This window comes from Neoarius graeffei, chromosome 9 (genome assembly GCF_027579695.1).
Source record: "Neoarius graeffei isolate fNeoGra1 chromosome 9, fNeoGra1.pri, whole genome shotgun sequence".
In the NCBI taxonomy this organism is placed as follows: Eukaryota; Metazoa; Chordata; class Actinopteri; order Siluriformes; family Ariidae; genus Neoarius; species Neoarius graeffei.
Window position 1 is genome coordinate 92,078,101 of NC_083577.1, and position 26,726 is coordinate 92,104,826.

The following is a 26,726-nucleotide window of genomic DNA, read 5'->3' on the forward strand; positions in this document are numbered from 1 at the left end:
AATCATTTACAGTTTTATGTGTTAAATTCCAAGGAATAATGGGTTTGTGTGAAGAACGTAAATATGTGGGCTTATTAGTCTTGTATCAAATGGAATTTCCCAACTGAGATATTTGTTCCTTATATGGGTGTGTTGAGTTTTTTATTTGAAGGCATAAATGTACATGTGTGTTTTCATCAAAGCCTCCGCTATTTTCAATCAGTTCTTTGGTCCTGCATGGGCTCGGAGAACGCTTTCATACGCCACCAAACTGCCAGAAGGAAAAACCCTTGTGTGAAATCAACCTTTTTTTACAGGCAGGTAAGGGATGCGACTGAACAGGTATGGAGTGAGGGTTAAGACTGGAGCTTGTTGCTGTTCAGAGGAATGGACAGTGTTACAAACAACCCTGTTCTCCCCTACTACTAAACTTTCAGGACAAATTAAAATAATTCACAACAAAATCAAAGTTTCTTTTAATGTTTAAACACAATGTGTCAAAGTATTTTCACATCTTAATTTAAGACCACACCCTGTTTAATTATACCCCTCATTCACCACCTTTTATTCTACATATAATTATATCAAACCTGTTGCAAAACAGCAATTGAGCTGGAATGCTGACTGTATTGACACACACAGGATTCTCACTGGGCCTGAACACCCTGAACACTTCCACTCACTGGGCCTGAACACCCTGAACACTTCCACTCACTGCTGGGCTTCCTAAGTTTCTATTCACTCCTGAGTTGCGTTTTGTGAAGCTGGCGGAGGGAGGACACACCCTGACCAGAACAGCCAGACGAGAACGGAGGGGGGGCTAACACATGCGCATTCGCCGCTGATTGGCTGGCGAATGGAGGGCGGGCAAATCGCGGCAATGTGGCGTTGTGATTGGCTGATCCGCGGAGGCTGTGGGTCTGGAGCTTCATGTGTCGGGTTTCAGACAGAGGAGCCGGAGATCCTGCTGCAGAATCCTCAGCTGGCACCAGTCAGAACCTTCAGAACCTTCAGACCGTCTTTAAATTCTACAGAATTCTACAGCGAGTCCTTATTGGACCAAATCCGAACATTTTTAAAGGTAAGATATTTATTTTATAAGTGATTTGGTTATGAAATGTTACAATAAATCACTGAACGGGTTTTTTTAGTCCTAGATCTCTATTTTTATTATTAATTTTGACTTTAGATCACTTAGCTATATATTTAATAGCTATATGTGATTAAACATTATTATTATTATTATTATTATTATTATTATTATTATTATTATTATTGTTGTTGTTGTTGTTGTTGTTGATAATGATGATGATATTTCAAAGGTGTAAAAGTGCATGCAATTTCGCTTATTTTTACATTTCCATTAAAGTGTGCATGCTTTGCACAAAGCTATAGGATAAACTTATTACCAAAAAAGATAAAGTATATACATATATACTTTATAACTTAATAAATTTTTAAAGTTATAGTTGCACTGTATTATTAATCCTCTTTTTCTCTTGTAGAGTAGAGTAGAGTAGAGTGGGGGGAAAAGCCCCCCTTAAGGAAAATTCAGTTTTTCTCCAAGTTGAAATGAACCATGTGTTTAGTTTTATCATAGTTTTTGACAACAGTGACATGAACAATAATGCCACCTAAAGTTTGCCTAAAGTTAATACTTAATTTTTTTTTTTAACAAAAACAAACATTGTGCCAAGTGGGCCTTTTACCCCCCCCCCCCCCCCCCCCCCCCCCCCAGTGGGGTAAAAGGCCCCCTGAGGTGGGGCAATAGGCCCCCTCACTCAAAAAAAAAGCTGTTTGGATAGCAAAAGTGTTTACTTAAGCCTATAATGTGAAAGAAACAAGAAAATATCCCTGAATTAATGAATAGATGCATTATTTTATTATATTTTGCATTTTAATTTCAATATAATTTTGTGTGGATTGAACATGAATTAACAAAGAACAAGTTCATCAATAAATAATGCTAACATTCATTTTTTTTATATTAAGTTCAAATTACTTGCTTTACTCAATCAGGTAAGCGAGATGTTATTAAAAACTATGTATCTGCTATTCAGAAATGTATGAAAAACAGTAATTATGATAAAAGGAAACGAAGCCCCCTGGGGGCCATTTACCCCGCCATTAAGGGGGCGTTTTACCCCACAGACTACACTTTTACAAAAAAGGGTCTTACTTTCAAAATGTGATTCAACTTTTTATACCTAATGTATATTTTTAACGTACTGACTTGTCTACTCATACCACATACACAGCTGTGATATCTGACGAAATAGCAGCTATCTAAATACAGTTTTACTGATATCTGAAAATTATATCACTTACCATGAAATTTGATTTCTCTCCGCTGCGTTGCTGATCTGCGATCCACAGTGGATATTTGTATATCCCCATTGTCAAGCCAGTCCATATCAACAATAGAAATGTAACTTTGTGCCATCTGGTGGTTATTTTGGGTAAAACAGGCCGGGGGCGTATTACCCCACGGGGGCTTTTTCCCCCACTCTACTCTACGCCAGATCAACATTCATGGCCACATTTAGCACAAGCCTGATTAAGCCTGATATGACATTGACCCTGTAATGTCCAGGAGAACATGTACTTCAGTGAAAGCACAGCATCTGTCTGTCTGTCAATTCGCATGAAGAAAATATTGTTAGATTTAGATGCATCAGGAATTGAAACCTTGGACAAGCAGATATCACATCCCGACTATTAGTTGTTGGTTTTTTTTTCTTTGAATAAGTGAAGTTATTTTTTATAGTTGCCTGGAAGAAAAGTAGAGAAAGAACAAAGTACTTCCTACTTACATGTGGTGTGTACAGTGTATTTAAACCTTTCCTTACGCTCACACTAACAGGAGACCAGCTCGTGTTGCTTGTAGTTTCTTTCTTCTGGGTGTGTAGGGACTTCTCACCCGTAGATGTGGCCTATCCAGCATCTATTTTTTTTTTGTCAGATAAAAAGTTGATAAAAGCACAAGATGTGAACCTTCCTGAATTTATCTAGTTTACCAGAGGCACCAACAATCCCAGCTACTTCAATTTAATTCAATCCAGTGTTTAATTGTTATCATACATATACAGGCATATACAGTGGAATGAAATGCAATTTACCGAGCCTCAGGTGTAAATATATAACAAGTGTTAATGCAAATAACATGACAAGACTGAGAATATCAGGAGAGTTGCAGTAGTGGACAGGACACAGATGGAAGGAGGATGACAAAAAAACAAAGAAAAACTCCAAGAAGCAGTGTAGCTTCAGGGTAGTGTGTGGGTCTAGTCAGTGTTTACTGATAGATATTCGTGGTGCTGGTGTCTGTGAAGTGCAGATTTAAATGTTAACCACGTAGAAAGTTGGGATAACAGTGCAGATAGATAACAGGCAGTTGAAGTATTGAAATAGATAAAGTGGCGATGCGTGTACTGTAGAAGTACCGTACCTGTGTCAAGGGTGGTGATTAGGACAAAGCGTTGTTCACAGTGTGTGTGATATGAGCAGCTCAACTGTCCTTGGCAACAAGCGATTGTTTAGTCTTGTGTTTGTATGCTCCAGAATCAGTTCCAGATAGTAGGAGGACAAAACACGCTGTAGCTGAGGCGAGTGCGGTCTGAGACAAGGCTGAATACTTTCTTCAGACATCTTTTGGTGTTGCTGTAGGTGTCGCACACTCGAGGAAAGCAGGACCTTGCAGTCAGGGACAGTAGAGCTGCCACACCAGACTGTGATGCAAGTACATCTCTTTTGGAAGTCTCGTTAGAACATGGAGATGCTGTTGGGCTTTTCTTGTAAGATGGAATGTGTGGCATGACCAACTGCTCACTCTTTCCACTGCGGTGCTCGATATTCATACGGCTGCATTCTCTCCTCTTCCTCTTCTCAAATCAACTGTGATTTCCTTTGTTTTGCTGATGTAAAAAGAGAAATATTCTCAGTGTGCCATGCAGTGACGAGGGCTACTTCTGTCTTAACAGCGATTGGAACAGTGTTAATTGGAATGGATTGATGTTGTTGCTTCATCAGAAAATCCAGAATCCAGCTGCCAAAAGTGTTTTGGGTTTTTTTTGGAAAAACCCATGTGTGTAAATTTGCACATAAGAAGGCTAACTAATGTAAAGCTTGCTTGACTGACTTCAGATCATATCATTTGCATGGATTACTGCACTTTTATACATGGATTACACTGTCAAGTTTAAATTTCTGATCTACCGTATGTACATTTACAGCATTTAGCAGACGCCACTATCCAGAGCAGCTTATAGAAGAGCTTTGGAGTCTCAATCAAAAATACATCCTCATGCTAGGTCATTAAATCAGAGACTAAGAGGACCATTGAGACCATTTTATAAAGCCTGGTCATTTTATATTATTGGCATTAATTAAAGAATATAGAAATAAAGAAAGCTAGCCACAACAAACCAGTAATTTAAGGCAAATTAAACTAATTGTTCAATAAAGACCAGAAGACCTGTGTAAATGGAGGACGGGGCAGTCTGTCTATTCAAACACCTCGGCTGATAGAAGATTTAACACAGGTCATGGTTATGAGGAACAGGATGCTTAAAGCCAGAATGAGTTGAAAGTTTGAAACAGCATCTTCCTTCTTGTCACTGTGCAACACTTTAGATCTGGGATGGATGACTTTGCTGGTGATGAGAGCCAAAACATTTTTCTCCTTACTACTGGAGGACAGATGACAAAGCTATACTTTCACAAAGTTCACCCTCTTCCTACAGTTTCCCCATTACTGTGGTAACTCATGGTTGAGTAATGCAATGTGTTTTTGAAGCTTTTATTAACAACTCAGCGTTCAGTATTTGCAATTGAACTGGAAAAATTAATTTTCAATTAACAAGCACTGCTACTTCACATCACACATTTTCAAGGAGATTTAAATGTCTCAGTACAGAAAATACATTTCCAACACACAAAAACGTCTGGACACAGATCGTATCCCTTTCAGTTTCATTACATCTCAAATCTTAATTCCTTCCCCTTCAAATCCGAGACTCCGGCAGCTCTGGTGGCACCTGTGCACCTCTCAGACGTCTCTTTGTGAGTTGTGGTGTTTCAGACCGAAATCCTTCACAGATTTGGTCTATAGCACATAGGTTTATGCATGAATTCAGTAAAAAAAAAAAAAAAAAAATATATATATATATATATATATATATATAAAGCTTTTCCCCATTTTGATTGTAACTTGAAGTTTTTGTGGTCAACTTTTCTCTTATTTTTGACACATCTTCACAGAAGTTTGAGTTCATTCAAATAGCAGTAATTAGCTGAGGTAAAAGGTAAACGACTGCTGCAGGATTGAATCCTATATCAAACAGCTGAGCAGTGAGAACCAGCAAACCCCTGGGTGATGACAGTAATAGCTTCTGAATCAAATATTGTCCAGCCACCTGAAGCTAGATGTTTTTCTGCTCAGATAGAGAAAAAAAGCATCCTGCTGGTCATATTGAATGATACTGCAGGCCGTGTACGGCCCGTGGGCCACCAGTTGCCCATCTGTGTATTCGACCCAGCTCATTCCATTTTTCTAGCCCTTTATGGAGCAATGTGGGCATCACTAAATACAAATGAGCTGTGTCAGGGACATGCTTTACGGTCACTATATGATCGAGCGTCAGACTGGTTTACTCGCCTGGTGGGCTCGTAAATGAATTTGATTTGTCAGTGAGTGTGTTATTGTCATACATATTTGGTTTACAGTGGTGCTTGAAAGTTTGTGAACCCTTTAGAGTTTTCTATATTTCTGCATAAATATGACCTAAAACATCATCAGATTTTCACACAAGTCCTAAAAGTAGATAAAGAGAACCCAGTTAAACAAATGAGACAAAAATATTATACTTGGTCATTTATTTATTGAGGAAAATCATCCAATATTACATATCTGTAAGTGGCAAAAGTATGTGAACCTCTAGGATTAGCAGTTAATTTGAAGGTGAAATTAGAGTCAGGTGTTTTCAATCAATGGGACGACAAACAGGTGTGAGTGGGCACCCTGTTTTATTTAAAGAACAGGGATCTATCAAAGTCTGAGCTTCACAACACATGTTTGTGGAAGTGTATCATGGTACGAACAAAGGAGATTTCTGAGGACTTCAGAAAAAGCGTTGTTGATGCTCATCAGGCTGGAAAAGGTTACAAAACCATCTCTAAAGAGTTTGGACTCCACCAATCCACAGTCAGACAAATTGTGTACAAATTGAGGAAATTCAAGTCCATTGTTACCCTCCCCAGGAGTGGTCAACCAACAAAGATCACTCCAAGAGCAAGGCGTGTAATAGTTGGCGAGGTCACAAAGGACCCCAGGGTAACTTCTAAGCAACTTAAGGCCTCTCTCACATTGGCTAATGTTAATGTTCATGAGTCCACCATCAGTAGAACACTGAACAACAATGGTGTGCATGGCAGGGTTGCAAGGAGAATGCCACTGCTCTCCAAAAAGAACATTGCTGCTCGTCTGCAGTTTGCTAAAGATCATGTGGACAAGCCAGAGGGCTATTGGAAAAATGCTTTGTGGATGGATGAGACCAAAATAGAACTTTGGATTAAATGAGAAGCATTATGTTTGGAGAAAGGAAAACACTGCATTCCAGCATAAGAACCTTATCCCATCTGTGAAACATGGTGGTGATAATATCATGGTTTGGGCCTGTTTTGCTGCATCTGGACCAGGACGGCTTGCCATCCTTGATGGAACAATGAATTCTGAATTATACCAGCGAATTCTAAAGGAAAATGTCAGGACATCTGTCCATGAACTGAATCTCAAGAGAAGGTGGGTCATGCAGCAAGACAACGACCCTAAGCACACAAGTCGTTCTACCAAAGAATGGTTAAAGAAGAATAAAGTGAATGTTTTGGAATGGCCAAGTCAAAGTCCTGACCTTAATCCAATGGAAATGTTGTGGAAGGACCTGAAGCGAGCAGTTCATGTGAGGAAACCCACCAACATCCCAGAGTTGAAGCTGTTCTGTACGGAGGAACGGGCTAAAATTCCTCCAAGCCGGTGTGCAGGACTGATCAACAGTTACTGGAAGCATTTAGTTGCAGTTATTGCTGCACAAGGGGGTCACACCAGATACTGAAAGCAAAGGGTCACATACTTTTGCCACTCACAGATATGTAATATTGGATCATTTTCCTCATAAATAAATGGCCAAGTATAATATTTGTGTCTCATTTGTTTAACTGGGTTCTCTTTATCTACTTTTAGGACTTGTGTGAAAATCTGATGATGTTTTAGGTCATATTTATGCAGAAATATAGAAAATTCTAAAGGGTTCACAAACTTTCAAGCACCACTGTAGATTAGTATTAGTACTTGTGCAATCAGGGAAAAGACTCATCCTTGAGCTGACAAAGAAACACTGTAAAAGTGAGAATAATAATCCTCATTATTAAATGATTAATTCAGTTCGAAAGTCAACACCCTCTGGAATTTTCTGTTTTGCTCATTATATACAGGATCAACTTGAGTCAAATACAAACTAAATCATGTAATATGTAAGTGACTTGCATTAGAGACAAAAGGCTTGGTAATAAGGAAAAGGGAGGCGTTCTTTGCCAGTCGTCACATGTATTTATTATGATTATTTATTCTGTTGGTAGATGTCACTTTGGTACCAGCTACAACAGCTGGACTCAAGATACCTGGAGCAAATTGACCAGCTGTACGATGACACGTTCCCCATGGAGATCCGTCAGTACCTCAGCCAGTGGATTGAAAGCATTGACTGGTGAGAAATTAAATGAAAGACATTTTAAACCCTTTGTCTGTTAAAGATCTTTCAGCACGCACAGTCATATCATGTCACAGAGTTTTCATTCAAAAGCGATGTGATGAGTAATGTGTGTTACTGTAGACAAAGCCAGACTACCGTAGCAAGGAACAGTTCTTGGTTAAACCTGTTACTCTTGCTTATGTACATGTTTGCTTATATCTGTGGGCAGTTAGGAGAGTTCACCTTTCTTCCTTGGAAGAAGTAAGACATTTACATGATATTTGAAGATCTATGGTCTGCTGGTGGTGCTGGAGTGGGTGTGGATGAGGGGAGGGGCACAAACTTTGTCTCCCTGTCCATATTCATGATATCTGGCCTGCATTACAGTAGACCAGAGGTGGACAGTAACGAAGTACATTTACTTGAGTACTGTACTTAAGTACACTTTTTGAGTAACTGTACTTTACTTGAGTATTTTTTTGGCAACTTATGACTTTAACGTCACTCCATTTGAAAGGCAAATATCGTACTTTTCACTCCACTACATTTCTAACAAGGTCCTCGTTACTCGTTACTATGAAACAGCTTTGAAAGTGAATTTTTTTTCTTTTCAAAATGTGATTGGTTTTTTTGCAGGTGACACTGAGACAGCCGATCAGTGATCACTAGGTTCACGTCATGTCCACAGACTGGATAAAATCAAGTTCAGTGATTTCTCAGCAGCGTTATTTGAACACGATCAGTTGATGGTAGAATGGAAGGAGGCGGTTCTTCTGGGGAATGCACACACACACCCACGGTTCTATAGCTAGAACCCATGTTTCAGTTTTTTGAAAGGATTAAAGAAAGATTCGTTTCGTTTTCAATGTTTGCTTTGTTTGCTCAAAACAAACTACATCACAGACTCCAAAAACTCGCCGTCCGACCTGCGGAAGCATATTGAGGTATAGAAACATTTTATTCCAAAAGAAAGCCTGCAATGAAGTTGTCTGTGCTTTTAGAGCTAGCGATAACGTTGTAATAGCTATGCAGTCTGGTTAGTCACATGACTTTCTATGGATTTGCCCACCAAGTTGCCGTAGCCTTGTCCACGGCTAACAATAACACATAGCTAGTTAACTTGGACGCTCTTAGTTAGCATGTAAAAATGGAGTTACGCTAACATCCATCCATTATCTGTAGCCACTTATCCTGTTCTGCAGGGTCGCAGGCGAGCTGGATCCTATCCCAGCTGACTACGGGCGAAAGGTGGGGTACACCCTGACAAGTTGCCAGGTCACCGCAGGGCGACACACAGAGACACACAACCATTCACACTCACATTCACACCTACGCTCAATTTAGAGTCACCAGTTAACCTAACCTGCATGTCTTTTTACACTAACATGAATAATGTTAACTTATTTGAAGTCCTTTCAGAAATATGTTTTAGCATAATCTTGCCAAATAAACAGAATGTAGAAATCATTCTTTTCTAGTAGCGTTAGCTACCCAATATGATTTTGAGTTTGAAACAAGTTTGCTAGCATGTCAGGTGGAGTTTCACTGACTAGCTAGCTTAACATTAAACCACCATGATGCACAGCATGCGTTCATTTTGTGAATTCACATTTCTGTCTTTGGTAACGGCATTTGGTTTTGTAAGCATTGTGGCAATAATACAACAATGCAGTGACAGAAAATGTACTTTTAATACTTAAATATTTTTAAAAGCAAATACTTTAGTACTTTAACTTAAGTAAAAATTTGACTGGACAATTTTCACTTGTATCAGAGTAACATTTGACCAGTGGGATCTGTACTTAGACTTAAGTAATGAAGTTGCATTCTTTGTCCACCTCTGCAGTAGACTAACTTTACATCGAGTTATGGTGAGGGGTTATGGGCATGGTGATGGGAATCCCCCATGGTATTACAGTCCTCACATTGTTTCTGCCTTAATCCTAACTGAAATGTCTTCAGTGCTGACACAGGAGGCTATACCCCATGGACAGTAAGAACAGTATACACTTTCCATATTCAGTAGCATTAGCCTAGCTGCTACATTACTTCATTAAATGCACAGTCAACCAGTCATATGCCATTTTACATCGAGGAGTTGCCTATTATTAGCAAGCAATGTTAGTCTTAACTAGTTAGCCTAACGTTACATTTTGTTTTTCAAGTATAAATACAAAATTCCTGAGTCGTCTCACCAATATAGCCATAATGCAGATAAGGCTTTCTGAAGTTCTCATGCTGACATGGAAATTTCACCAACACTAAAGAGTAACTATGACAACTATTCTATCTATCTATCTATCTATCTATCTATCTATCTATCTATCTATCTATCTATCTATCTATCTATCTATAAACTGCGCAAAAGTCTTAGCCCCCTTTTTTCATACAAACTTTGTTAGATTCCTATTTTATGACATCTACATTATCGAGTCAGTAGAAAAACATTTTAGAGTCCAAGTGTTCGTTTCCAGCACAAAATTAAATGTTACAGAAAAAAAAAGTTTGTATCTGAGCAGCATATTCCATAAGAGAGCACTTTTCAGATGAAAAAAGAAACCATAATGAAGGCTGCTGGGTTTTGGTGTAAAATGAAGAAGTGAGTGTGACAGTCAAAGAGTCCAGAAGAACTGTGGCTGGTTCTGTAAGATGCTCAGGAAAACCTACAGATCATTTCCACATGAAACTGACCTCACTGGACCTCAGACGGATATATATATATCCCGGAAATCCAGGATACGGTTATTTTCGACAGCTGTTTTTCAGTTCACTCCTTATTTCGATTCCTTACTCTCACTCACTCCCATGGAAATATTTTGTAAAATGCAAAAAAATCTCACTGTTCTGTTTGGTTTTATTGTGATATTTAAATTATGCAGTGTTTTAAAAGGTACATCATGATAAAAATGAATTAACTTACTTAAAAGGCATTTAATTCCATTTTAAGTGATGTCACACCACAGGACAAAGTGAGGCACAGTTCAGTCATAAGTGGCAATTTTCTTTAATATCTCATCTCATTATCTGTAGCCGCTTTATCCTGTTCTACAGGGTCGCAGGCAAGCTGGATCCTATCCCAGCTGACTACGGGTGAAAGGCGGGGTTCACCCTGGACAAGTCGCCAGGTCATCACAGGGCTGACACATAGACACAGACAACCATTCACACTCACATTCACACCTACGCTCAATTTAGAGTCACCAGTTAACCTAACCTGCATGTCTTTGGACTGTGGGGGAAACCGGAGCACCCGGAGGAAACCCACGCGGACACGGGGAGAACATGCAAACTCCACACAGAAAGGCCCTCGCCGGCCACGGGGCTCGAACCCGGACCTTCTTGCTGTGAGGCGACAGCGCTAACCACTACACCACCGTGCCACCCTTCTTTAATACACCCTGGACAAGTCGCCAGGTCATCACAGGGCTGACACATAGACACAGACAACCATTCACACTCACATTCACACCTACGCTCAATTTAGAGTCACCAGTTAACCTAACCTGCATGTCTTTGGACTGTGGGGGAAACCGGAGCACCCGGAGGAAACCCACGCGGACACGGGGAGAACATGCAAACTCCACACAGAAAGGCACAAATAAAGTGATTTGCATTTATATCTTCAGGAGTTAAAATATAACATGACATTAACATTTGGTTTTTTAGTAATTGATTTTGAACAAAAAGTGCAGTGAACACATATCAAGTTGTTCAGGTGATGGAGGCGTTTCATCCAAGATCGCCACCAGGTCCTTTTTCATCTTTCTGTTTTTTGCTTTTGTATTCCTCCATACCTCACGAAGTCTGTCTCGCTTTTGTTTCGGGAGTGAACTTATATTTCGAGGCTTAATTTCTCCTTTTGCTTTCTTTTCTTGATATCTGTTGATAAAACAAACAACTGTTACATCTAGGCAAGTTTCGATATGAACATTTAGAATAGAATAGAATAGAATAGAATAGAATGCCTTTATTGTCACTATACACATGTCCAATGAGATTAAAGCATCTCCAATAACAGTGCAAACAGCGTGTGTGTGTGTGTGGGGGGGGGGGGGGGGGGAGTGTGTAAGGGGGGTAAGGTGCACAGTCCTGAGGTGAATGTGTTGCGTTTCACATTATGGAGTGAGGTATTGCAAATTATAAAAGTACTGCACAGAGAGAGTCCCTTATAAAGTACTGCACATTATAAATTATTGCACGAGGAGAGTCACATAGTAAAATAAATAGACTGTAAAGTCAGAGCATATCCGAGTTCAGGGCGGTTATGGCTTTTGGAAAGAAGCTGTTTTTGAATCGGTTTGTCTTTGTCCTGATGCACCTGTAGCGCCTCCCTGAGGGCAACAGGTCGAACAGATCAAAGCCAGGGTGGGAGCTGTCCTTGATAGTGTTCTTAGCTCTGCTAAGGCAGCGGGAGGTGCAAATGTCCATCAGGGAGGGGAGAGGGCAGCCAATTTATTGTATGAATTCAGATTTAAACTCCCTCACTAACATCCTTTCCCTATATTAACTTATTTACTTTCTTCTTCTCTCCCTAAGGATCTTCTCACGCCTCGCTTCATCCTGATTTAACCTCTCCCGGTGCCTTCTTGACCTTTCTTTGCTCATTCCTAAACAAAAAATAAAAGCACTTTAAAAACATTTTAAAAACAAGTATCAGAGATTGTTGGCCTTCCATGTACAATAAACATGAATACAAATACATCATACATTTTAATTTAAAAAATAACAGGCCAGGAGCTTGAAATACATTTGCCTTAAGCATGTCACACTACAGGACAGGACTGTCACACTACAGGACATTAACACCATTGTGGCCATTTTAATCCCTTACTATACATGACTGGCCTTAGAGCTAATGCTAACTGAATAATAATATTGTTTTTTACCTTTTTATGTTATATATTTTAAAAAATATTTTTTTTTTTCTTAAATAAGAGCTGTCACACTACAGGACACCAGAAATGGACACATACATTGTCTAACAGAAACACTGAAATCTGTATAAATATTAAGAGATTAATATTCACCTTCCAAACTTCACAGCACTCCCCAATAACTGAGTTACTTCCTGGTAGAGGTCCAGTTTTGAAGACCCCTACAGTTGTCCATGCGACTGCCTGTTCAAAATCCTGAACTTCCATGTCACGCCGCAGGACGGCCTTTATGTTACAAAATTTAACTTGTTGTAAATATTACTGTATAATGTTTTTGCAAGTAAAAACCTTTTTTTAATTAGTTAATATTTGCAAAATAATGCCAAAGCTTTTATGAATTATTCCAAATGTTGCTGGTTTATTTTATAGCTGTTTATATTTCATGTCTCATTCGTGTTACAGTCACACTGCAGGACATTTGGCATAACAACCTTAAAATAAACATGAACAAAAAACATTTTTTGATCCAAAAGTAAATTTACAACATAAAATACTGTAATTTTCTTCATTTACTTATGATTTTTGGAAGGAAAAACACATTTTAGTAAGTATTTACACTATGTTACACTAAAATCACACGTCACGTCAGCCACCCATGTATAATGTTTTTTTTAAGTAAAGGGTCGTCTCACACCAAATATTAACTTTGTTTCATTTATTATGGCTCACTGATTACTGTTTATAGAATTTTTTTAATGTTGAAACATTTCATTTTCATTATTTTCAAGACATTTTTAGTCGACAGCATTTACATTTCTTTACATATACATACAGTATATGTGTGTGTGTGTGTGTGTGTGTGTGTGTGTGTGTGTGTGTGTAATGTAGAATAGAAAAATTTCACTCTGACACCCAACTTTTGAACATTATTAAAAATGTATTCTCGACAAACGTTTCGGCCTTCGGCCTTCTTCAGTGTCATAAAAAACTACATAGTGCTATGGGCTTGGTTTATATATACAAAGTTGTGAATTCTTTAAAATTTTAAATAAAGGAAAAAGACAAAAATAAACTATTAATTACATAATTTAATAATGAAGTATTGCTAAAAAAATGCAGTTTTTAGATTTCTATTCTTTTCACTTATTTAACCCATAAGGGGCTAAAGTAAACAATTGCGACATCCAGTACGCTTCCCTATTTAGAAGCACGTTGTCTAAACTATCTTGAGTGGCGTTAACTATTGTTTCTATACAGATTAATTCAAAATCATTCAAATTATGGAAATACTGAATAAAATGTTTGGCTACTTCGCATGTTTTTTTTTTCGTACACTGTATATATATATATATATATAATGTAATATTATATAACCTTGGCCAACCTTGGCTGTGTATCTTGATTATATAATTGTCATTATTATCATCTTTCACAGGGACACTGTGGCCCTTGATGAGTCCCTAGCAAGGGTGCGCTTTCACGACCTTCTGAATAAGCTGGATGAGCTCTACGGTCGGCTGAATCCAAGCAACAACTTCCTCCTTCAGCACAACATCCGCAAAATACAACGCAACCTACAGGTGCAGAACCACCACAGATAAACGAATCCCATCAGCTCCATTACTGAAAATGTTCTCTGTCACCCATGGGGTCCAGATACTTAAGGAATCTGCTTTAAGATTACACTTATAAACAATAAAATGTTTTTATCTTCCTTGTAGGAACACTTTCAGGAAAATACAATGTACATGGCAATGATTATATCCAACTCACTGAAGAAGGAAAGGAAAATCTTGGAGTCAGCCATGAAAACACAGGTACAGTACACATGGCAGCTTCATGTGTCATTTATTGTACTTGGTTTTATATTTAGCAATCTACTGTAGCAGTAACTTTCATGATAGATTGAAGTTGTAGGATCTGTGAAATTGGAGCATAATATCAGGCAGGGGCATGGCCAAAACTGCCAGCATGACTACATAACTATATTAGCTCAGGAATGAAAATATTTCAGCCGCTATGTATAGGTATATGTGGTGCTAAAATAGGTTTTGAGAAAATTTGGCTTTACTGGAAATTTAATTAATTTTTTTTTTCAATAATCAAAAAAGACAGCCAACTCCCAAACACACTCATCACCAAGACCATGTTGTCTTTTTGGCTAGGACAATATGGGCTCACCCCAGGGCAATGTTGTAATGGAGAAGCAGAAGCAGCTGGAGAGCCAGGTGAACGAGCTGAAGAAAAAAGTGCAGGTGAAACACTATACAAATATACTGTCCTGTTTGTAGATCCCTCCTGCTCAAAAAAAAGAAAAAAAAAATCTGTGTAGGCTCCAGCTTGCCTGCAACCCTGTAGAACAGGATAAAGCAGCTAGAGATGATGAGATGAGAGATATATATCTCATCTCATTATCTGTAGCCGCTTTATCCTGTTCTACAGGGTCGCAGGCGAGCTGGAGCCTATCCCAGCTGACTACGGGTGAAAGGCGGGGTTCACCCTGGACAAGTCGCCAGGTCATCACAGGGCTGACACATAGACACAGACAACCATTCACACTCACATTCACACCTACGCTCAATTTAGAGTCACCAGTTAACCTAACCTGCATGTCTTTGGACTGTGGGGGAAACCGGAGCACCCGGAGGAAACCCACGCGGACACGGGGAGAACATGCAAACTCCACACAGAAAGGCCCTCGCCGGCCACGGGGCTCGAACCCGGACCTTCTTGCTGTGAGGCGACAGCGCTAACCACTACACACACACATATATACAGTGGTGCTTGAAAGTTTGTGAACCCTTTAGAATTTTCTATATTTCTGCATAAATATGACCGAAAACATCATCAGATTTTCACACAAGTCCTAAAAGTAGATAAAGAGAACCCAGTTAAACAAATGAGACAAAAATATTGCACTTGGTCATTTATTTATTGAGGAAAATCATCTAATATTACATATCTGAGAGTGGCAAAAGTATGTGAACCTTTGCTTTCAGTATCTGGTGTGACCCCCTTGTGCAGCAATAACTGCAACTAAACGTGTGCGGTAACTGTTGATCAGTCCTGCACACCGGCTTGGAGGAATTTTAGCCCGTTCCTCCGTACAGAACAGCTTCAACTCTGGGATGTTGGTGGGTTTCCTCACATGAACTGCTCACTTCAGGTCCTTCCACAACATTTCCATTGGATTAAGGTCAGGACTTTGACTTGGCCATTCCAAAACATTACCTTTATTCTTCTTTAACCATTCTTTGGTAGAACGACTTGTGTGCTTAGGGTCGTTGTCTTGCTGCATGACCCACCTTCTCTTGAGATTCAGTTCATGGACAGATGTCCTGACATTTTCCTTTAGAATTCACTGGTATAATTCAGAATTCATTGTTCCATCAATGATGGCAAGCCGTCCTGGCCCAGATGCAGCAGAACAGGCCCAAACCATGATACTACCACCACCATGTTTCACAGATGGGATAAGGTTCTTATGCTGGAATGCAGTGTTTTCCTTTCTCCAAACATAATGCTTCTCATTTAAACCAAAAAGTTCTATTTTGGTCTCATCCGTCCACAAAACATTTTTCCAATAGCCTTCTGGCTTGTCCACGTGATCTTTAGCAAACTGCAGATGAGCAGCAACGTTCTTTTTGGAGAGCAGTGGCTTTCTCCTTGCAACCCTGCCATGCACACCATTGTTGTTCAGTGTTCTCCTGATGGTGGACTCATGAACATTAACATTAGCCAATGTGAGAGAGGCCTTCAGTTGCTGAGAAGTTACCCCGGAGTCCTTTGTGACTTCACCGACTATTACACACCTTACTCTTGGAGTGATCTTTGTTGGTTGACCACTCCTGGGGAGGGTAACAATGGTCTTGAATTTCCTCCATTTGTACACAATCTGTCTGACTGTGGATTGGTGGAGTCCAAACTCTTTAGAGATGGTTTTGTAACCTTTTCCAGCCTGATGAGCATCAACAACGCTTTTTCTGAGGGCCTCAGAAATCTCCTTTGTTCGTGCCATGATACACTTCCACAAACATGTGTTGTGAAGATCAGACTTTGATAGATCCCTGTTCTTTAAATAAAACAGGGTGCCCACTCACACCTGATTGTCGTCCCATTGATTGAAAACACCTGACTCTAATTTCACCTTCAAATTAACTGCTAATCTTAGAGGTTCACATACTTTTGCCACTCACAGATATGTAATATTGGATCATTTTCCTCAATAAATAAATGACCAAGTATAATTTTTTTTGTCTCATTTGTTTAACTGGGTTCTCTTTCTCTACTTTTAGGACTTGTGTGAAAATCTGATGATGTTTTAGGTCATATTTATGCAGAAATATAGAAAATTCTCAAGGATTCACAAACTTTCAAGCACCACTGTATATATATATATATATATATATATATATATATATATATATGTGTGTGTGTGTGTGTGTGTGTGTGTGTGTGTGTGTACAAAATGCAGGAAGGTGTCGGTGTCATACTGTATTTTCACTTTCCTTATTTATCTTTGTCTCTCAGTACTGAATAAATTTAATATCTTTCAGTGGAGCATTTCCAAATTCCAGATTCTGCTGAATTTTCCTGCATTTCTGCTTCTGACCTCACATTATCTTGGAGATATCTAAAGTATCTTTATAAATTTATCTTTAATATATGTGTATAAATAGGAAGCAGAGCAGGACATCCAGGCTCTGGAGGATCTACAAGACGAGCACGACTTCAAGCGGAAAACTTTACAGAGTCGAAGTAAGATATTAACGTTTTTCTTGTGAAGTGATTTCCATGTAAAGTATATAACGTGTATAAATTATCTGTGCATAGAACGCAGTGGTTCTCAAAATGGGATCTATGAAGTGAAGCCAAAGAGTCAGTGATTTTTTTTTTCTTGTTACGGTGGTGGAAATCACAACCCAGATTATCAAAGTTATTATATTTAGGGCTCCAAGCACCAGAGCTAGCTCTGACCGAATGCAGTCTATCTGTGGAAAGTTGAGGAATTGAAAGCTCCATGGTTCTGAATAATATTATATGAAAAATGTAAATAATGTTCATGAAATAAATACATACTGAGGAGGTCTGTGTGATTTATTTTACAATTAAAGGAAGCCTAAATTTGAGAACCACTGAGATAAAGGATTTGATATGAATTGACAGAAAAAGTGGATCTAAATGTATTTGGATGTAGCAGTCATGTGATGTGATGTGGTGTGGTGTGGTGTATGCTTTGTGTTTTCAGTGGAGGTTGAACCAAATACACGAGTATCCAAAGAGATTCAGCTGGAGGAGTTGAAGATCAGAGAAATGTTCCTGAAGCTGAACAAAATGAGAGAGGTAGGTCAAAGATAAATGAAGCTCCATTGTTTCAGAGCAACATTTGCCAGAGGTACAGCTTGTCCAATGCCTGGAATCTTGGGTTCGAATAAAGAGCAGTAGGTAAGATGTTGGCCGTCTGATTGGAAGGTCATGAATTCAAATCCCAGCACTGCTAATCTGCTATTGCTGGAGTAGTTTCTGTCAATAACCTTCAGTTGGTAAACTGTATCAAACATGAGATAAGTGTAAGTCCCCCTGGGTAAGGGTGTCTGCCAAAATGCCATAAATGTTATACTGAGGTTAATATGTGGTAAGTGAAAGTTTCAGATAAGAGCCATAACCAATCCCCAGGTCAAAGTACAGGAAGCAATGATCTGCCTGCTATTTCTGTCCAGCTGGACATTCCCCTTGGAAAAGCCAAATAAAATCCCCCTCAGTTTACGTTTATGGCATTTATCAGACACCCTTATTCAGAGCAACTTACAAACAAACATCACTTCACCTAAATCAACTCGCCTGTATGTTGCATACCAGCACATGCAACCCACGAACATTCCTGACTAACAGTCTACACGTTACTGAAAAACAAAGGTCATTAAACACTGATGCTACACAATACCTTTTTGTGTGTTTTATGTGTCCGTGTATCTTCAGGCAATCGTAATGGAATTATTAAATGCATTAAAATTAGCGGAACTGACCCAGAGCACACTCATATCAGAGAAGGTTCCAGAGTGGAAGCAGAGGCAGCAGATGGCTTGCATTGGTGGTCCTCCAAATGCCTGCCTGGATCAGTTACAGAACTGGTGAGAGTTTTTTTTAGAGCATACACATGTACATTGACACTACCATTCAAAATTTGGAATCGCCTGTTGTAATTTGTGAACAGTCACTGTTCCATTCATTGTGCAATATCTGATATAGCTAATATAAACCAGATACACTGCAACCCCACGAAAACAAACTCCTTGGAGGACATGCAAATAGTTTGTTATCCTGAAAACTTCGTAATACTGAAATGGAACCACTTGTCACACCAAACACTCACATTATATGTGAAATTTTAGGCACAGTTTCCATATCACGAATTTATCCTTCCGAGTCACTATCACAGTGCACTGACTGAGTTAAAGGATCACGATGATTTCTTTGTCTGTTATGGAAATGACGGAGGTTACCGGTGCATCATTGTCAGTGTCCACCCACTGACTTGCTCTGTTTTCTAAATCTTCACCATTCAGTTAATTAATGTGTTACAAATCACTGATAATGTCATTTACAGTGGTGCTTGAAAGTTTGTGAACCCTTTAGAATTTTCTATATTTCTGCATAAATATGGCCTAAAACATCATCAGATTTTCACACAAGTCCTAAAAGTAGATAAAGAGAACCCAGTTAAACAAATGAGACAAAAATATTATACTTGGTCATTTATTTATTGAGGAAAATCATCCAATATTACATACCTGTGAGTGGCAAAAGTATGTGAACCTTTGCTTTCAGTATCTGGTGTGACCCCCTTGTGCAGCAATAACTGCAACTAAACGTTTGCGGTAACTGTTGATCAGTCCTGCACACCGGCTTGGAGGAATTTTAGCCCGTTCCTCCGTACAGAACAGCTTCAACTCTGGGATGTTGGTGGGTTTCCTCACATGAACTGCTCGCTTCAGGTCCTTCCACAACATTTCAATTGGATTAAGGTCAGGACTTTGACTTGGCCATTCCAAAACATTAACTTTATTCTTCTTTAACCATTCTTTGGTAGAACGACTTGTGTGCTTAGGGTCGTTGTCTTGCTGCATGACCCACCTTCTCTTGAGATTCAGTTCATGGACAGATGTCCTGACATTTTCCTTTAGAATTCGCTGGTATAATTCAGAATTTATTGTTCCATCAATGATGGCAAGCCGTCCTGGCCCAGATGCAGCAAAACAGGCCCAAACCATGATACTACCACCACCATGTTTCACAGATGGGATAAGGTTCTTATGCTGGAATGCAGTGTTTTCCTTTCTCCAAACATAACGCTTCTCATTTAAACCAAAAAGATCTACTTTGGTCTCATCCGTCCACAAAACATTTTTCCAATAGCCTTCTGGCTTGTCCATGTGATCTTTAGCAAACTGCAGACGAGCAGCAATGTTCTTTTTGGAGAGCAGTGGCATTCTCCTTGCAACCCTGCCATGCACACCATTGTTGTTCAGTGTTTTCCTGATGGTGGACTCATGAACATTAACATTAGCCAATGTGAGCGAGGCCTTCAGTTGCTTAGAAGTTACCCTGGGGCCCTTTGTGTCATCGCCGACTATTACACGCCTTGCTCTTGGAGTGATCTTTGTTGGTCGACCACTCCTGGGGAGAGTAACAGTGGTCTTGAAATTCTTCCATTTGTACACAATCTGTCTGACTGTGGATTGGTGGAGTCCAAACTCTTTAGAGATGGTTTTGTAACCTTTTCCAGCCTGATGAGCATCAACAACACTTTTTCTGAGGTGATGCTTTTTTTTTAAGACTCTAACTCATTGTCATGAAAGACAGGGACACAAACTTGGTTCATTATATGCAAAAGTTCATAGTAAAAGAGTTTGTTATAGCAGGGTTGCTTTGTACCAAGGTATTTTTAAAAGGTTCCAAATGTAAAGGGACTTACAAGATAGGCAGAACTTCTTCTGTCTCTGGCAAACCTTGGATTTGAACTAAAAACCTATTGTCTTTACGATGGAGACGTCATCACTGAGATATCTATCTGCTGTATGTCTACTCTTGAAGACTGTTTCCATCATCTCTGTGCGTGTGGGAAAGTGTGAGTTTTATACTTTTATACAGTGAACAGAGTAAATCAGTGTAATGTGTTCCTCAGGTTCACCATAGTGGCTGAGTGTTTGCAGCAAATACGTCATCAGCTGAACACGCTGAAGGAGCTGGTGTTGAACTTCACTTATGAAAACGACCCCATCACTTTGAACATGAGCTCACTGCAGGAGCAAGTGATGTCGCTCTTCAAAAGCCTCCTCATCAAGTACGTCAGTTTTGTGGGCTGCACAGTTAGAGGTGGAATGCGACTCGGTGTTGTGGTCAGGGTGATGTGTGAGTGCAGGATGTAAATGTTTCTGATGTGTATTTCAGTTCACTTGTGGTGGAAAGACAGCCGTGCATGCCCACGCATCCGCAGAGACCCCTGGTGCTGAAGACTGGCGTGCAGTTCACAGTTAAACTCAGGTATGAGATTAAAACTTGAATGAACTCATGCACGTTTAAGTTTAGGTAGACTCAAAGGAACAGTGTGTGAAAAAGCAACAAGTTTAAACCAGCACATTAACTCAAATGAATATTATTAACTCAGATGACCACAAATTAACTCAGAGTAACATCGGTATCTCAAATACCTGCAGCTTACCTCGAATGTAGTATACCAGGTTGGACAACTGAACACTACAGTCATGATAAACTAAAGATTAACTCAAGTGACCATTACAGTTAACTCACTTGAAAATGATTAACTCAAATGACCACAAATGAATTCAGATGAACAATTAGAGTTTGGTTCCAAAACATGATAAACCCACTGTAACTTGAGAAATAAATTATTTTCTTTACAAAAATTTTGGTAGCATGAGAACCACTATTTTTTATTCGAAACTTTAATATAAAGCTATGAGGTTCTAATAACAATAAAAATGCAAATCTAGATTTTTATTTTTATTTTTTTTTTCAAAAACTGATTATTTTTTCCTCAAAATGATATAAATCCATTACGTCAATAAAAATAATTTTTGTGTGTGAAATATAACTAGAAACGAGAAGTAAAGTTGATCTACACATATAACAGCCTCTAAACTCGGACCATCTCTTATACTGAACCACAGATTTTCCCAAATTACATTCATCTTGTCGTCTATAATGTTAGGACTAGGACTGTTTTGGCCTCTAGAGGCCGCTGTTATTTCCTTTTCATGTCGTGTTTATTTTGGCCTCTAGAGGCCGCCACTGTTCCTGTGTTTTGTGTTTGTGTTAATTGCCTAATTATCTTCACCTGTGTCCTTAATTAGTTTGTCTATTTATACCCCTGAGTTCAGTCCTCTTGTCACGGAGTCTTTGTGCTGTTATGTTTATCTCCAGTTTCCTTTGTACTGTGTTTTTTGATCTTCTTAGCTTTTGTATTTTTGCACTTTGCTTTTCTTTTGGATTATACTCTTTGGTTTTTTTTTGTCTTTTGTTTTGCCCTGTATATAGTGTATATAGTTTAAATAAACCTTTTGATTCTTTTTCTACTTCCGCCTCACGCCTCTGCATTTGAGTCATCCCCCTGGTGGCCTAGTGGGGGTTTGCTGGATTATCACACCAATGAACCAGGTTCGAATCCCAGCAAAACCCTAACAGAAAGACTCCGTCATGACCGACTCAGCAGAGGCTGCTTCAACTGTCTACCCGGCCAACCTTCAGGGAATTATGGCAGCTTTGACACGCTTCGGAGCGACCATGGACGCTCATGGACGTACGCTCACCAGCCAACGTGAGGCCCTCGCTCGCCACGAGGAACTGCTTCAGCAAATTGGGAAAACCCTGGCACAGCTGACATCTCTGCCTGCATCTCCTGCTCCTGATCCAGCTCCCACTCCTGCTCCAGTGCCTCCTGCAATGCTGCCTTCTTCACCTCGCGAACCCAGCCTTCCTGCACCACAGAGGTATGACGGCAAGCACAGTGAGTGCCGAGAGTTCCTTACCCAGTGTCAACTCACCTTTGAGCTTCAGCCTACCACCTACACTACGGATCGCCGCAAGATTGCCTTTGTGATCACATTATTAGCTGGTAAGGCGCGAGCCTGGGCTACTGCTATCTGGCAAAGACAGGGACCTGAGTGCTTTGATTTCCAGCTGTTTTCTGAAGAGATGCTTCGGGTCTTCGATCAGGCAGACATCAGTACCGACGCAGCCCGAAAGCTCATGTCCATCCGGCAAGGAGGAAGCGTCGCAGATTACGCCATCTCGTTCCGAACACTCGCAGCAGTAAGTGGATGGAATGAGACTGCCCTGGTGTCAGCCTTCCACCATGGTCTGTCTGACCCCATCAAGGACGGTCTGGCCTCTATTGGATGCCCAAGTGACCTCGAAACCCTCATCTCACATGCTATTCGTCTGGACAACAGGATGAGAGAACGCCACCAAGCCTTGAGCCCCCCCAGCCTCCCTACCTCTACCTGGAGACCGTCTACCTCCTTCAGTGACTGTCCAGAACCCATGCAAGTAGGTCGTACTCGCCTCTCCGCATCTGAGAGGGAGCGCAGAAGGAGGGACAAGTGCTGCATCTACTGTGGCAAGCCTGGTCACTTCCGAGCATCATGTCCCGAACTCTTGGGAAAAGGACCGCCCCGTCCAGCCGAGGGAGGGTTGTGACGGGGCCTACCCTCTCTCCCGGACTCCCTGGCCAAGGAATCTACATCCCGGTCTCCATCTCCTGGGGTGAGTCTGTCCACTCTTGTCAAGCTTTGATAGACTCAGGGGCGGCTGGGAACTTTATGGATATTCACTTCGCCCAAAGCATCAATATTCCGACTGCACCTCTTGAAGTCCCACTGTCTGTGTCTGCCCTCGATGGCCAAGCGTTAGGTGATGGAAGAGTCACCCAAGTTACTTCTCCAGTTTTCCTCCAGTCTCAAGGTCACAAGGAAGAAATATCCCTGCACCTGATTCCTTCACCTGAGTTCCCAGTTATTCTAGGCCTTCCTTGGCTTACTCGCCACAACCCTCGCATAGACTGGGTAACAAGCCAGGTTGTGGAATGGGGCCCTGCATGCCATGCCTCTTGTCTGCTCTCTAGCTCTCCTGTGTCTCCGGCCGAGCCCCCTGATCTCACCGAGTTATCTCAAGTTCCCACAGAGTACTGGGATCTCAAGGAGGTATTCAGCAAGAGCAGGGCCGCCGTTCTTCCTCCGCACCGGGCCTACGACTGTGCCATCGACTTGCTCCCTGGGACTACCCCTCCTCGTGGCAGACTGTTTTCACTCTCTCAGCCAGAACGCAAGGCCATGGAGGAATACCTCAAAGATGCCCTGGTCTCTGGGTTTATTCGACCCTCCACTTCACCTGCTGGAGCCGGCTTCTTCTTTGTCGGCAAGAAGGATGGGGGGCTCCGACCATGTATTGATTACAGGGGCCTGAATAAGATCACTGTGCGCAACCGATATCCCCTTCCGCTGATGTCCACAGCTTTCGACCTGCTCCAAGGCGCCACCGTCTTCACCAAGTTGGACCTACGGAACGCATACCACCTCATCCGTATCCGACAGGGAGACGAGTGGAAGACTGCCTTTAACACCCCGTCTGGGCACTACGAATACCAGGTGATGCCCTTCGGACTCACCAACGCACCAGCTGTTTTTCAGGCCCTAATCAACGACGTCTTAAGGGACATGATTAACCTATACGTTTTTGTCTACCTCGACGACATCCTTATCTTTTCCAAGACCGTGCAGGAGCACCGCCACCATGTCCGCCAGGTTCTCCAGAGGCTGCTACAGAACAATCTGTTCGCCAAGGCCCAGAAATGCGAATTTCATGTTCCCGAGGTCTCCTTTCTGGGATTTATTGTATGGACAGGCCAACTCCAAATGGACCCTGCCAAGACCCTGGCCGTCCGGGATTGGCCTACTCCCAAGTCCGTTAAGGAGGTTCAGCGGTTCTTAGGATTCGCTAACTTCTACCGCAAGTTCATCAGGAACTTCAGTTCTGTGGCAGCACCCATGTCTGACCTCACCAAAGGGACAGGTGGATCTTATGGCTGGTCTCCTCAGGCAGAAAAGGCGTTCAAAGACCTCAAGGACCGCTTCTGCACGGCACCCATTCTGGTTCTCCCGGACACCTCCCAACCATTCATCGTGGAGGTGGACGCCTCGGACAGTGGTGTCGGCGCGGTGCTCTCTCAACGTTCGGAAGGAAAGCTGCACCCCTGCGCTTACTTCTCCCACCGCCTGAGTCCTGCTGAGTCCCGGTACGATGTGGGGGATCGAGAACTGCTAGCGGTCAAACTGGCCCTTGAGGAGTGGAGGCACTGGCTGGAGGGAGCACAACATCCATTCCTGGTTTGGACTGACCACAAGAACCTGGAGTACCTCCAGCAAGCCAAGAGACTGAACCCTCGACAGGCTAGGTGGGCCCTGTTTTTTAGTCGGTTTGACTTCACCCTCTCATACCGCCCCGGCTCCAAGAACACCAAACCTGACGCACTGTCCAGACTGTTCTCTGCCACTAACAGGGAGAATGAAGTCGGGCCTATTATCCCTGTGTCCCGGATTGTGGCCCCTGTCCGCTGGGGTATTGAGGAGGCTGTCCGACGAGCCCAACGCCAGGACCCCGGTCCTGGGACGGGGCCACCAGGCCTCTTGTACGTCCCACATCAAGCCCGGGCCAAGGTTCTCCAGTGGGGTCACTCTTCCCCTCTCACCGCCCACCCGGGAGCTCGGAGGACCCTGGACTTCCTGAAAAGACGCTTCTGGTGGCCTAACATGGAGAAGGAAGTAAGGTCATTTGTCCTGTCCTGTGAGGTTTGCACCAGAACCAAGAACCCACGACAGCGTCCCCAGGGTCTCCTGCATCCTCTGACCATTCCCCGGCGTCCCTGGTCCCACGTGGCAGTTGACTTTATCACGGGTCTCCCTGAGTCACAAGGTAACACGGTCATTTTGGTCTTAGTTGACAGATTCTCCAAGGCCTGCCGCTTCATACCACTGTGCAAACTCCCCTCTGCTCTTGAAACTGCGAAACTTTTGTTTAATCATGTCTTCCGAGTCTTTGGTCTTCCACAGGACATCGTCTCAGACCGAGGGCCCCAGTTCTCCTCCCGAGTATGGCACGGGTTCTGCAAGGTCATCGGAGCCACTGCCAGCCTCTCCTCTGGGTTTCACCCACAGTCCAATGGTCAGACGGAGAGGCTCAACCAGGACCTGGAAACCACCCTGCGAGGCCTGGCTATGGATAACCCGACATCGTGGAGCACCTGGCTGCCATGGGCGGAGTATGCCCACAACACCCTGCAGTCATCGGCCACCAAGCTGTCGCCATTCCAGTGCCAATTCGGGTTCCAGCCACCTCTGTTCCCGGACCAGGAGGAGGACGCGGGGGTGCCCTCGGTCAACCAATATGTGAGACGGTGTCGCAAGACCTGGAGCAAGGTCAGGAAGACCCTCATACAGACCTCCAGAACCAACCAGACTCAGGCCAACCGCCATAGAAGACCTGCACACGCTTTCCGCCCTGGGCAGCGTGTTTGGCTGTCCACTAAGGACCTTCCACTGCGGGTGGAGAACCGCAAGCTTGCTCCTCGCTACATTGGCCCCTTCAAGGTGGTGCGCAGGGTGAACCCTGTCTCCTACCGGCTCCAGTTGCCCCGGACTCTGAGGATCAACCCCACTTTCCATGTTTCCCTGTTACGGCCCGTACTGACGTCTACGTATGCCCCTGCCCCTAGGAACCCCCCACCCCCCCGCATCTTCCAGGGGCAGACTGTGTTCACTGTGAATCGCCTGCTTGACTCCCGCCGGGTCCGCGGCGGGTTGCAATATCTGGTGGACTGGGAGGGCTATGGTCCTGAGGAGCGCTGCTGGGTTCCTGCTCGGGATGTCCTTGATAAAGAACTATGTCGGGACTTCCATTCGGCCCATCCGGATCGCCCTGGGAACGTCAGGAGACGCTCCTAGAGGGGGGGGTCCTGTTAGGACTAGGACTGTTTTGGCCTCTAGAGGCCGCTGTTATTTCCTTTTCATGTCGTGTTTATTTTGGCCTCTAGAGGCCGCCACTGTTCCTGTGT

The 26,726-nt window shown here is 42.0% G+C and overlaps 1 protein-coding gene across 1 annotated transcript in view; it reads left to right on the top strand.

The window, feature by feature from the left end:
• Window positions 1-931: 931 nt before the first annotated feature.
• The window catches only part of stat1b (signal transducer and activator of transcription 1b), a 51,055-nt gene continuing 25,260 nt past the window's right edge, over window positions 932-26,726 (top strand). The window contains exons 1-10 of the mRNA XM_060930460.1: window positions 932-1,060; window positions 7,612-7,739; window positions 14,034-14,178; window positions 14,320-14,415; window positions 14,764-14,853; window positions 17,278-17,356; window positions 17,847-17,941; window positions 18,578-18,729; window positions 20,784-20,942; window positions 21,050-21,142. Of these exons, the coding sequence (XP_060786443.1) occupies window positions 7,612-7,739; window positions 14,034-14,178; window positions 14,320-14,415; window positions 14,764-14,853; window positions 17,278-17,356; window positions 17,847-17,941; window positions 18,578-18,729; window positions 20,784-20,942; window positions 21,050-21,142 (1,037 nt within the window). The 5' untranslated portion in view covers window positions 932-1,060. The remainder of the gene's footprint in view (window positions 1,061-7,611; window positions 7,740-14,033; window positions 14,179-14,319; window positions 14,416-14,763; window positions 14,854-17,277; window positions 17,357-17,846; window positions 17,942-18,577; window positions 18,730-20,783; window positions 20,943-21,049; window positions 21,143-26,726) is intronic.